This window comes from Loa loa, assembly GCF_000183805.2.
Source record: "Loa loa unplaced genomic scaffold supercont3.19, whole genome shotgun sequence".
Lineage (NCBI taxonomy): Eukaryota > Metazoa > Nematoda > Chromadorea > Rhabditida > Onchocercidae > Loa > Loa loa.
The window spans coordinates 94,479-108,873 of NW_018108199.1; the positions used below are offsets into that span (position 1 = coordinate 94,479).

The window sequence follows — 14,395 nt, forward strand, 5'->3', positions numbered from 1 at the left end:
CATAATAATTACATTAGCATCACGAATAGTCAATACTACTCTTTTAAAGAAATGATATCTGTAAAATTGGTGCAAATTTGTATTTTAACATTCTCTGCAGTTAACGGGATTATTGATGCAAATTGATATCCAACTGATGGTGTCATTTCCTATGTTTCGAACGAATGAATCAACGTAAGTTCAAAATAATATTTGAAAAATAATTTATTTACCAGTTATAATTTAAACAATTGAAGTTTGAATATTTGACAAATTTTCTGAATTAATTTCAAAATTTCGATGACAGAACAGTAGTGGAAATATTCTTTGAATGATAAAATTTAAAATCTTCGAAAATTACAAATATCAATACTTCTTCCTAGAATTGCAACTCGATTGCCGAACTTGATGACACCGATGATGTTGATTCGAGTGCACGGTGAACTTTCTGATGATCTATTCCAAATGCTGTTTATTGGTATAATGTTGATTCCAAAATGTGTTGGATGGATACGACTTATCCTTATTATCTTGGGAGCATGTATTTTAATAGGATACGGTATTTTTAGCTTAATGAGACATTTCCGAAATATCAAATAGATTGCGATAATAAAGCATTATGCATAGCCGCATTTAATCAAAACATTGAATAACTTCAGTTTTATCCCTTTTTAATTTTGTGCTAACTTCTTTTACAAAATTCCAGTTTATTGCCTTCATTTTTTCCTCCCTCCCCAACAAACCTTTGAGGAATCTTATAAATATCTTCTCCCGAGAGAAGCCGAGATTATTTTAAATGTTAAAACCATGTTATTCTTCCAGCTCCCGGTAAGTATGTAGAGGCAAATTTTGAATGAAAGAAAGTTTTATTTACTATTTTCATATAATTATTGATCAAACTAACCGCTGACATTGCATTGCAGGTGAATATAGAGGCTTGAATCCACCTGGTAATTTGAAACTAAGACTATCACTTCCACTTTTAAATTAAATTTAAACTTTTCCACAATACAAAAAATGGCTCTAACAAAGTAAACGGATACAGAGTCGCACTTTTTATTCAATTACCTGTTGAGAATTCCTAAAACTATTTCTAATTGAAATGTGTTCTTTTTCTAAAGTTAACATTTACTTGATCTCATCACTCTTTCTTTCACACTTTTTTCCGTGAAAAATTTGAAATAAAAGTTGAGGGGAGAAGGAAAGGGGCATTTATGATTTTACAAAAATCTGCTAATTTGATCGTGTATTTAATTTATTTCTCAATTTTTGTATATTCATATTATACATTAGCCATTAACCATTTCTCTACTGTTTGTATTTACTGACATACGATAGATACTATTGTAAGCATTATGTCATATAAATAATTGAATTGAGACAAAGTTTGAACATAAAATGCTTCATGTTTACTGAATGATTTCAATTTATTCTCTTGCGTGCATGAAATCTGGCCCAATTAATATGCTTAATTAACACAACGACAACATTTCTGAAAAGGAAAAAAAAAAATTAACAAGGTTGTCACTGCTTTCCTCCTTGCATTTTTTAAAAATTCCTTTTAATGTAAGGAATACCACTACACTATAGATGTAATATCTTAGAAGGTGCAAATCCTGGTGTACAATGAATATGTCATCAAAAATTATTTTAGAAAGGTTCATGACCTCATGGTATTAAATCATTAGTTCATTGTACTGCGCTAAGTAAGCTGCATGCATTTATGGCAATTATCATATGCATGATTAGTGTTGTTGATGGAGTGAAAACTTCTGAATAAGGTAGAATGCAAACGATATATTCAAAGTAAACATAAAAGAAAGTTCCACAAATTGATGAAAGGTCAACGGAGCGTTTACACGTTCATTTTGCATGTTTTTCAAATTCTTTTGTTAGTAAGGGTGAAATAATGTTTTCAAATCCTTAAATTAAAAGTACAATTTTAATTGTCTTAAGATTCAATTTAAAAAATGGCAGTTAATGCAAAAGCAAGGAGCAAAGCATTTTTTGTAAAACTTTGACTAAGGAATAATACTTACCACTGACGGATCTAGCATAAAATTTTTATTGGTATTTATAATGAAAGTTAGGTCGGTTTAAAGAATACGTTAGTTTTGCGAATTGTACACTTGAAAATATGCATCTTAATTGATTTAAAAAAGAATCGTAATTCGATCGAAACCTAAATAACTTTAAATATTTGAATATCTGATTAAAACATAATTTAGGTATTGATGAGTCAGAATTGGAATTTATATCACAAATGATTCTTGACCCATCACTAAACATTAGGGTAACAGAGATGCTATTATTATGAATGCTTGTGGAAACTGTCATCCACTGGAATGCAAATCCCAAAACCACTATTTGGTGTCCAGCCATTCTTGTTGCACATAAGCGTTGTTTCTCCCTCTACCCGATAACCTTTATTGCAGCTTAAGATAGCTGTAGTACCCGTTTGATAATCCTTTGTATAATTGTTGTAAATATAGTAAACCTGAAATGGTACCGCTTTACAGTACCGATTATTTCAATATCTGTCCCAAAAAATCAGTCGTTCAAGTTTTTTGTTATGATGCTCAGCTATAATTATAACAGAAAAATTAAAAATCATAGAATTTTGTGTAGGATTAAAATGACCAGGAAATGAACTGGAATTTGAAAGACTAAAAATTGGGAAATCATAACCAAAATAATTTTAATGTTTTAAGATGAAAGAAAAAGATCTCATGAAAATTGCAGAAAAATATACCTTTCCATTTGGTGGAGAGTTGAACGGTTCACAGAAGTCACCAGTTTCGGTGCTAATTATAGGTTGACAAATTCCAACCGATGGTATCCAAAAGCCATCCCGACAGTAAGTCACTTCCTTACCACTGATTTTATGGTCAGCATTACATTGTAACTTTGCGCTAGTGCCATTGCTATACCATGTAGTACTTTCATTACTTTCATATATTATCTGCAACATGATTCATTAAAACAGAGTTAAAATGAGGATAGCAAAAGTTATATTGGACTTTCTCGAAACTAGCCTAATTTAAAGTCCTTGCTAGGTTAGACTTTCTTGAGACTAGCTAGTTTAAAGTTATTAGATTACTGGGTCAAACAGCAAGAGTAGACAAAATGTCGTAAAAAAGGAATTAGAAATTACCATTAATCAATAACTATTTTTAACATTTAAATTTAATAAAACTAACCATCCCATTTGCAGGTGTAATGGGCACTTCAGAACATGCACCCTTTGGTTTGATTGTATACTGTTGTTGTTGTTCTTGCGTATAGGGTTGACAACTACCAACACCAGGCCAAGGTGACCAAATACCACTTTGGCAATAGGATATCGATCGTCCCACTAATATGTATCCATCATCACAAACCAAATTTGCCACTGTATCGACTGCGTACATATTATTTTTACTAACATTACTATAGTACACCTGAAGTTATTTTAAATTCGATTTCAATGGAACTAAAAAATAAAAAATAAACAGTTGGATGCTACGAAGAATGTCATAAAGTCAATTACGGCAGCACAAAATTTTGATATATTAAAAATTACGAAACAATACCTTTGTTACATTCTAAACTTTGCATTTTTCGTGTCAACCTAAATGTCATCGTTTCATACACTGTCTTATTTGTTTTGTCTTTATATGTTTCGCAAACAAATCACAGCTCTGGAACATCAAAAAAAAATTTTTGGAATTCTAAAATCTAAACTGAAAAGTAATAACCTAAATCTCTACCTTTCCATTAGAAACAGGTGGAGAAGTAGAACAGCCAATCAATGGTAGCACAGTTTGTTTTAATCCAAACATTAGATGACCTTTGTCATTACCTGTAACAGAAAATGATGCTCAAGAAGTAGATAAAAAAAGTGTCATTGATAAATGAAGCATGACGTGTGATGTCTGAAGCAATTTCAAATTTTCTGTAAATTAATGAAATTTGAAATCTTTATGTGTATATGCAAGCTTGAAGTGAAAATTTTAGGTAAGCGATATAGCGGAAGTGAAGTGAAAAGTGGTGAATTTTTGGAAACATGCACGAATCTCTTACCTTCTAGTTGATTACTTAATTACTAAGAGTATGAAATTTCGAGAATAGAGCGTATCAATTTCGGAAACATTTACGGTCTTTGTTTCATACCGAAGAAGGACCATTTTACTTTTTTTTTTGTAATCTTTGAACTTAAATTCTATCAATAATAGAATTCATAGATAGTTCAATGCAGAACACTGTCGCAATGACATAATTTAGACAAGCCATTAGCTTTCATCTTGTAAGTGTCAACATTTATTTACAGGTATAGACAATAAAGTATAGATATAGATAATGAAGTTAATATAGGTATAGATAATAAAGTTATAGGTATAAATAATAAAGTTGATTTCTTAATTATTTCTGTTTAACTCATTTGAAAAACAAAATCAATTTGCTGCACATTTATCAAATGAATTTTATGCATTTCAAGAAAAAAAACAATTTAACGTGAATAAATCAATTAGATTCTTCTGGGTGTGCAATCATTCACTTACCATTTACTGGACATTGGCCTAACATCGGAGGATTCCATGACCCATTGATGCAAGTTGAGAACTTTTCTCCTATTGGAGTACTACCACTATTGCAAATTAACCTCGCTATTGTTCCACTATCGTATGGCGGTAATATGTTTCCCTGGAAAATCATTTTAAGATTTTGCTCAAAAATTCTTTACTCTCACTCTTCTTGGCCAACATATCCAACATATGTGACAAAATTACCTCAATTCATTTTAATCTTAAGGTAGTTTAACTTACAGTAGAATATCGTATTTTCGCATTTGCTACAACAGGCAATTCAAATAAACATTGTCTAGAAATGAAAGCTTGGCTCATTCCTGAACCAATTATACTTTGTTGACAGAATCCTAAAGCCGGTTGCCATTGTCCTAAAAAAAGTTAAGAAATTTTCAGATCATTCCATATTAAAAAAAATATTTGTTATCTGAAAAACTTAGACTACAGTTAAAGCGTTTTTTTTATAATCAAAAATCACCCCACAAAGGTCTAATCCTCATGAATCGGAATGTAACCAATGTTAGCATGATTGATTATCTTTTAGATAAAATAAGCTTAATTAAGTGGGTCTCTTCATTAATAGTATTATAATTCAAAAAGTTTCCTACCATTCATGCAGATTGTATCTACCGGACCCACTGGAACAAAACCGAGTTTACATACTAGAGTGGCTGTTGTTTTCGAAGCATATAAAGCTGCAGTAATGTCCGAATATGTCAAATTTCCATTTAATGGTTTTGGGATAGGTATACATGGCAGCTGTCCGATTTTTAATGGATCTGAACTTTTAGAAGGAAGTTGCTAAATTTTTTAAAAACAAAATTGAAATGAAAATCTTTTAAATTTTATTTAACATTTGAGAAATAAAAAACTATTGGCCATAAAAAAACTAAACTCTTTTAATCAAGAAAAGAAAGATAGATATTCACACCATCAACATTTTCCGGTCCCGGTACACAATGTGCCAGAAGCAAAGGCGAAAAAACACCATTGGTACATACGGCGGTTGATAACCCGAGGAGTATGTAGTTTGGATTGCAAGTAACGATAGCTGTAGTACCGGTAGGAAATGATCCTTTCTCTGCACCATTCGAATAGGATATCCAACCATTAACAGGTGAAACAAGAGCAGGACAATGTCCTGCTCTTGTTTCACTTATTGAGCCATCGAGAGGCACACCTGTAAAATTTGAATAAATATTTCATTGACCACAAAGATTTTTCATTAATTCATTTTCGACAAAATAGAATTATTTAAATAAAGAAAAAAGAACAGTACCATAAAGTTTTGACCCTATATGAACACATTGTCCTAATACTGGTGGTGACCAGATTCCATTCAGACACGTCGATGACGTAACGCCAACAGGTCTGAAGCCAAGATCACAACTCATGGTTGCTACGGTTTCAGTTGGAAATGGTCTTTTGCTTGAACCAGTGCTGTAGTTAATGTATCCATTTGTTGGCGGAGCTATACCGGTGACACAGTTACCTGTTAAGGTGACAGTAGGCGGTGAACTAACGTTGTACTTAATATTACATTATGCAAACTACCAGTAGAGACTGAGAAATAAAGTAAAAATTCTGAATTTTACAGTATATGACAGGTATAACTTATAAATTTCTAAATTAAGTTTGCTTTGATGAAATTTGAAATACTTTGTAGAAAAATTTTTCGAAATTTTATGAAAATGCTATGAAATTATCGTGAAAACAAAAATCTCTCCTTGTTTTTTCTTTTTTTTTCCTTAAGATCGTAATTATATTGTACATTTGGCAGTTTAAGTTCAACTTGACAACCAAAGGTTACAGTATTTCTGTTACCAAACCAAAATCAAAATATAGTGCAATCCAATTACAACCGGTGTATACGTCTTAAGGTTAATAATATACATAGCTTATATTGTGTACTGAAATTAAAAGTACCACGAACTTCCTCTATCATATTGGATACACTGTGTTGCTATCGGTGGATACCATATTCTGTTCTGGCAGGTGGCTATCACTGGACCTACTGGTGCATATCCGGGATTACACCGTATGTTAGCCGTAGTTAATGCCGGATAAGGTGGATAAATGGCATTGTTTGAATAGATAACAATACCATTTTCTGGTACAGGATAATTATTCAAACAACTAGCTAACTCAAGAACTGAACCTGAAAATTTAATATCAATATCATTCCTGATTTTTTTTTTCCCGCATGTTAATACCTTTCATAAACTTATAGTGTAAATTTTAATCTAATATTGCTTCTCTTTTCCAAATTATATAAATATTACTTTATTACATGAATAAACAAAAAGAGCTATATGAATGAACAGATTGAAATTGATTTCTAACATGTTTATTTTTATTTTTCGAAACAAAGAGTGATGATTTGAACAATTTCCAAACGATATTCGATAAACATTAAAGCTATTTTGTAAGAATTTAGACAAATTTCCTGTTAAAAAATTCCTGCTTTTCACATCGGTTTTCAGCCTTTTCAATCATTATTTGACTTTTATTTATTACTTTACCATTAACAGTAATTACTTTGAATTTTTCAAATTCTAAAAATTATGCTAAAGGAGAAAAAAGATATATAATTTATATATTTTATTACATTTGTTGTATTTCAATCGTTTTTTAATAAAAAGGTTTGTAATACTATTTACTTAATTTTTGCAAAAATTTAGAAACTTTTTCGTCCTGTCTTAATGCAATATGCAAATAGTGTCAGAAATTGACATTATCACGTAGATTTTCATCAGTTGACATTATCACGTAGGTTTTCATCAGTGTTGTACAAACTTCATCCTCATATTGTTCCATTTGTAAAGAAATATAAGAATTTGAGAATAATTTATCTCCTTTCCAGGTCAAGCAGTCCGTTTTGCGCATTTTCAATTGTTTTCAGATTTAGTACAAAAGGAAATTTACAGAAGTTTAGTATTTACAAAAAAAAAAACAAAAATTATTAATATGTAAATTTCGCTTTTCAAGCAATTATTATTTCTTTATTTTGTCTTACCTAATGCCAATTAACACTAATTTGTTTTTTTTTTTTGATTTCTTTATAAAATCTCTTCTTTTGTTGGTAAGTTTGATTTCATAAGCGAGAATCCAGAATGCCATAAAGGGAAGATTTCCAATAACTCAACTTCTCCCTTTCGCAAATTTCCTGAATGCTTAGCAAGTCAGCAAAAACGAGGCATAGGAATGATTTTTCAGTAAAATCGTCGTCTATTTGAATGATCTTGCTAAAGTGGGAATGGAAAAATGTGATATGGCATTTTGTTTTTGAAAAAGATTTTTTGGTTTTTCCACTTGACACGATTTTTTTGCAACTTTCTGATGAAAACTGACGAGTTCGGCATTATTGGTCATTTGATTGGAGACTTAGAAGAGTTTAAATTTTAAAATTTGAAAAGTCTGTTAGTAAAACTAACGAATATTTGAGGAATTCTGAAAATGCGACAATGAGCATATGCCTATTTCAGGAGGGATCCATGAACCGTTATCACAAGCTGCTAATGATGCTCCATGTGGAATACCGTAAACGCACTTCAACATAGCTACAGTACCAGACGGAAATGGACCCAATGTGCTACCTGTTCAACAAAGTCAAACTGGATTAACGAGAAGATTAAGCGTTGATTAAATTCAAAAAACTTCTATTAAGTTTTAGAAAATTTAGTGGTGCGAAAAAAAAAGATCAGTTCAAACCTGTACTGTAGGTAATTGTACCGCCAACTGGAGTTAGTAGTCCAAGCAAACATGGGTTTTGAAATGGAACTGATACAGTTGCTGATGGAAGAATACAGACTCCCAAGTTTGGTGGTTTCCAAATGGAATCTTTGCATGTCGACGAAAGCGCACCTAAATCTAGCGAATTTGCATAAAAGAAAGAATCACAAGCTTTCGATTTCCTGGTTTTTGTGAAAAAGTAAAACAAAATAATTAAGGGATGAATAGGATTTCATGCAGTTTTCAGTAAAGCTTAGAATAATGGTAAGAATACTATTTAAACATCTCAAATGAGGTCACTATGCTTCTGATATCCAAGTCTAACCATGGAACGATTATGATATGAATGAGGATGCACTGAAATATAGCAAAAAAAAGAGAATCTAACATTTTTTTTCAAGAATAAATTCTATTTCGAACGTACCATGAATAGTATAACCGGTATTGCAACGTATAATTGCAACAGTCTCAGACGGATAAGCTCCAAGCAAGTTTGGCTCATTCGAATACGATAACTGACCATTCGAAATGATTGGATGACCAGTGAAACATGGTCTTGCTTCCTGGAAGAAAAAAAAAACACTGTGAAATTCAGTGAGGTGATATATTTGACAACGAATTGCAGAATGTACTAATTGCATAATAAACTACAGATTGTTGCTGTACTGATAATTCAAAGAAAATTAACCTGTCGTTTCTCTCTTTGATCCCTTCGTCTGATATCCTAAAATTACTGCATTTTAAAACAGAATAACAACAAAAACCTGCTAACCTTTAACCCATATCTTTTTTGTTATTCCAAACTTTCAACCTATCAGAATATGTTCAATAAAGGGAATTTCTTAAATACTTTTCTATTTTTATCGTTTCTTCACTGATTGACTTTCTTATTTCTTCTATTGGTTTTATTCATTCGTATTTCTTTTGCAAAAAATCAAAAGAAAAAAGAAAAGAAAGAAAAGAGACAGTATGACATCCACCTTCTGACAAGTTCCAAGAATTGGAGCAGGTGTCCATCCATATGATTCACATATCAGTGCATCGACACCGTTAACAACATATTCCGGAGAACATTCCAGTTCAGCAACTGTTCCAATTATTACATTGCTTTCGTTACCCATTAGATACTTAACCTATATGCATTGTTATTTATTAATTATTTCATCGCAACTGCTTTTTATTTTTAATTATTCTGTCTTACTCATTTAACACTGTTACATTAATAGATTCAAGTCTTTGATAGTATAACCAATGAGAGTGAAATTATGCAATAATACTGAATTGAATTCAAAGAGCAATGAGAAATGTTATTAATATTTCTTATCAAAGAGTAAAGATATTTTGAATTTAAAATAAATCTTTCATTTGCATAATTTATTATCAGTTATAAATATTCGAATTAGTTCTAAAAGTCCGGTTAAAAAAGAAAACGAAAAAAGTTTTGTACCACGAAATGCTAAACAGGAAAATATTACTAATTAAAAATTTCATGTAGAAGTTCGATCTATTTATCAAACAGAATAAAGAATAATCAAAAAGAAGTAGTGAAAGAGACTACAACATCTTATAACCTGACATCTTTGGATCATTTCTTGAATTTAGAATTCTGAAGTTTGTTAACCTTGCCATTTTGCACTGCTGGAAGTGGTGAACAACTACTAGTAGTAGTCAGCTGACAAGTTCCAAGTTTTACGGTAGACCATTGACCATGATCACACTGAGCTTGTTTGGTGAAAACAGAATGATAGTGACCATTGCATATTAAATAAGCCAAAGTACCACTGGGAAAAGTGCTGGTACCACGTTGACTGTACAGAATATAACCATTTTCATGTGGCGGTAATGGAGCACAGCCTTCTGATGTTTCTAAATTTCAAAACTTCCTTAAAAAAACAGCAAATTTAATATTTTATCAAAAATAAAACCAAATCAATAAGCCAATTTAGACAGCATTGGCTCTTGTTTTTGAAGCAAAAAATTTTGATAAATTAATTTTTGAATTTCTCAATTTTCTAAAGACTTTTTCTTTCTGAAAAAAAAAAAATTGATTCAATACAAGAATATGTACCGATAGAAACTGATATACATTCACCAAGCTCTTTCATCGGATACCATGTACCAGTAATACATGCAACTTCATTTTGCATCGATGGTTTGTAGCCTTCGTTACAACGTAGTGTCGCAAAACTTCCCATCATCACTGTCTCTGAATTTTCTGATGCTTCCGCTGGCTTGTAAATTACCTTTAAATTATTAATTATACAAGCAAATGATACTTCATCATCGATGCTTACCAAAGATTTTTGAAATTAGTCATACTTCAAATTTTATACATATCACCAAAATTCAATGCATCAGTTTTAAACGATATAAATGGAAGTCGAATATTGTTGCAAAAAATAATTAAAATAATTAAATTATAACAATTACTTGTCCGTTTGGTACATTTGGAATTGGTACGCAATCTATAGGATCCTTGGTTCCCGGGACTTCATTGTCACTACTTTTACTACTACTATCCTTCCATCCATAACAGATCGGATTATGTTCTCGGATATAACCATTGATCAATTGATTTGCACGAAAGGAATATGCATATCCTATTTTTTACAGGAATAAAAATAAGTATTCCAAAAAAGGGATTTAAATTTGAGTCGTAATTTCGAATTATAGCTTTAGTTAAAAGAAAAAAAACATTCTTACCTTTATCATTAATTAGTAGATTTCTTTTTTTGTATCGATAAATTGGCGTTTTAGCTCCACAATCTCCCAATGATCGAGCACAATAGAGTTCTTTGTGTTCACTGATATCGACATAACCAGGTGGTGCTGTTCGTTCCTTATTTCCTTGATGAAGTACGACCCCTGGATAATACAAATTAACTCTCTGATAAATAATCGCTACTCTTAATGATATGAAAAATTTGTCTTTGCATAATTTTCGGTTTTTAAGTGAAAACTACAATTTTTGATAATTTTTAATATTTGAAAAAATTAAATTTCCATGTTAAATTTGAAATATTTTTATCTTCACTTCTGTCTCGTTAGTAAAATATCTTCCTTATAGAAATTTAAGATATTTGGGTAGGAAAAATTGAAAGAAAGAAAAAAAGACTATCAACCATCAATGGATCGTATATATGTGGACAGTTTGTAGGTACAAGGTTTAGGACAAGCTGTTGGAATTCCACTATTTAAAAGTATTTCATCAGAACTGGAATTGGTGAAATATTCTTGTTTTAACTCACTGCTACCAATACGGTAAATTTTTGATGTTTGATCGATATCTTTTGTCCATATTAATACTGGTACTGAAATATCACCATTTAATAATTTTCAATTATCACTCAAAATTGTCTATGAGTAATTCAAAATTTAAAGAAACCAAATTTTGTTTAATAACTTTTGATAAAACTAGGTAGAGTGAAACACAAAAAGTTGAATTTATCATTGGATAGGAATAAATGTTATAAGGCGATGATGAATGCACTATTATCACTTTATCAATTGATTTGATCATATTTCTGATAAAACTTGAAACGACCGTTGTGAGAGAAAAGAGAAACTCTTCAGTGTTTTATAAGCTTAATTCTCAAAGGCATGTCTATGATTTTAAATTTTTAGATCTAAATTAGTGACAAGAAAGAGAGCAAAAAATTTTTTCGATTAAAAATTTCAAATTCCATACGTATTGAAGAAATTAAAATTTTAGTTCTTTTGAATTAAATATCTATAAATGGATTATGCAATTTTTCTGGCAAAACTTACTAAGATTGTTTGGATATCCACCAGGTGGACATGTAGTCGTTCGCGAACAAACTGGCTCAATTATGAAAATTAAAAGAGTGAAATAAATCCAACGATTATAGTTCGGCATCAAAAATTCAACTGTATTTTTCACTATTGCCAATTTGCATTCACCAAATAATAATACCTTTAATGCACAGAGAAGAAATGCATCGATTATTTTAATTAAATTAAAGCAAAAATGGGCTTAAAGCAAGCATGTCGAGTGATATGACAAAAATTTTAAATTAATATAAAATAATGCGAACACTCGGACCTATTCTGCACCACAATTTAAAAAAAAAGTAATCCATAAAAATCTTGTTTAAGGGTAAAAGAATCTGAGAATGCATCGGGAAAAGAACATTCATCTGTAACAATTTAAATGTGATATCACAAACCAGTTTTATTTGATCAGCAAAAAATCTTTAATTACGTTTGGATAACTAATGATTAGTTCGTGCGTAGGTAATGTCATCCATTCGTTAAAGTGGTGATAATCCTCAAGATAATAATGATGAAAAAACTATTTGAATGATTTTAAATTCGCATCCAAAAGTATATTCAAAATTAATGAATTTTATGCTGATTAAAGCTGTAAAAAAGAAAAAGATTGATAAAAGGAGATTGATAAAAGGAAAAGGATTGATAAAAGGAGACATATTCATCTGAAGTAGTTATATAATTTATTGTATTATAGTAATACAAGAATTGCTGTCTTACTATTATGAATTCAAAATAATCATTAACAAATGAAGGAAAGGAAAAAAGAAAAAAAGAAGGAAAAATATCAATGATTTTAAAAATTGTTCGATTTTTGATAAGGAAAATGCAAATTAATATAATACTAAAATTAAAGAAAAGTATTGTTCGATATCCTCTGAGTTAATGCTTAAAGTTGAAATTAAATAAATAGTTAATACATATATTAGATGTACGCTTCATATTAATAATTTTATACAATTACTAGTCATTGTGTCATCACATGACAGAATAGGATTACAATTATTATGTAATTAAATATAGAATACAATACAGTTACAATTATTGTGTAACTAAATACATAATGCAATATGATTGCAATTATTGTGTAATTAAATATACAATACAATATGATTAAATAGAAAAGTGTGTTTTTGAAAGTTTCGTAGTTTATGTTTTTATAGATTTATTGATTTTTTTGTCAAAATAAAATTGTTCCATTTATTATTTTTCTTCAAAATGAAATTTAAAGAAAAGAGAGAAGACAAAAATTGAATTGAAAATGAACTTTGAAACTAAGGATATAATAGTGAAACGGATGAATGTGTTCATCTTTCAGTAATGGAAGCAAAAAGTGTTATGTTGAAATCCTCTCCATTCAATTCTTGAAAATTCATTCCAGTGCTTTACGACAAAATAAGCAAATAGTTATGACAAATTATTCCACAAATAATTCTACTCTTAAAATTCTTTAGATCAAAAACGTTTTAATTAAGATAATTATCTATCTTAATTGAGCAGCAAATGAGAATTTCAAATGGCTGAACATCATTTGTGTGATGGAAAATGCGGAAAATAATGCTGCAATTAGTATTTTATCCAGCAAACTACCATAAATACTTCATAATTTACTTGGTAAAAAAATATTGAAAGATTTCCGGAATAGACGGAACCTATATCAAATCGGTTAGATCGAAAATGTTATTATTATAAATAACAAGCTGGAAATATCACGAGAAGAAATAAACAAATATCATTTGAAAAATTCTACTTGGTTGATTTTGAATGTTAAGCAGTACTTCATAGCATATATGATTTACTTATTTAGAATGGAATTTCCCATTTCCAATATTAGATGAAAAGTAAAAATTCACAATTCTAATTTAATTTATTGGGAAAAAAATGTATACGAAAAAGATGCAGCATAAGTAGATAGGGAGATAGGGCGAAAAGATATATCGGAAATTAAAAAATAAGAGGAGGATTAAAATAAAGAAACGAATAAATGATCATTTTCATTGCCATGAAAAGTATATAGAACTCAAAACTTTGAGAAATCTGAGCAGGAAAAATTCGAAGTTGGGAATAGAATTTATTGAAAATTAAAAAGCTATTGTCCATCGTTAAAAACGATGACATTTTGCCTTCCTTGAAAATAATCAAGGCCTTTTTTATTTACCATTATCATCACTAGTTTAATGATGACGGTATTAATTATTACCATTATTATTATTATTATTATTATTATTATTATTATTATTATTATTATTATTATTATTATTATTATTATTATTATTATTATTATTATTATTATTATTATTATTATAGTAGTAGTAGTAGTAGTAGTAGTA

General features: G+C 29.9%; 2 protein-coding genes across 2 annotated transcripts; one reads left to right on the plus strand and one right to left on the minus strand.

Annotated features, from left to right (window-relative positions):
* Nucleotides 1–115: 115 nt before the first annotated feature.
* On the plus strand, nt 116–920 carry LOAG_07629 (hypothetical protein; the record flags this gene model as incomplete). The annotated part of the gene is made up of 4 exons (XM_003143162.1): nt 116–174; nt 363–538; nt 686–807; nt 903–920. 4 exons carry the CDS (start codon nt 116–118, stop codon nt 918–920), a joined length of 375 nt encoding a protein of 124 aa, XP_003143210.1.
* A 1,370-nt stretch (nt 921–2,290) lies between these two features.
* LOAG_07630 (hypothetical protein) lies at nt 2,291–12,153 on the minus strand (the record flags this gene model as incomplete). Its single annotated transcript, XM_003143163.1, has 21 exons — nt 2,291–2,476; nt 2,732–2,941; nt 3,180–3,419; nt 3,729–3,820; nt 4,521–4,662; nt 4,785–4,915; nt 5,153–5,323; nt 5,476–5,724; nt 5,824–6,036; nt 6,478–6,702; nt 7,979–8,140; nt 8,256–8,408; nt 8,701–8,839; nt 8,965–9,000; nt 9,257–9,409; nt 9,898–10,142; nt 10,345–10,519; nt 10,707–10,876; nt 10,980–11,141; nt 11,399–11,587; nt 12,045–12,153. 21 exons carry the CDS (start codon nt 12,151–12,153, stop codon nt 2,291–2,293), a joined length of 3,552 nt encoding a protein of 1,183 aa, XP_003143211.1.
* Nucleotides 12,154–14,395: the final 2,242 nt, after the last annotated feature.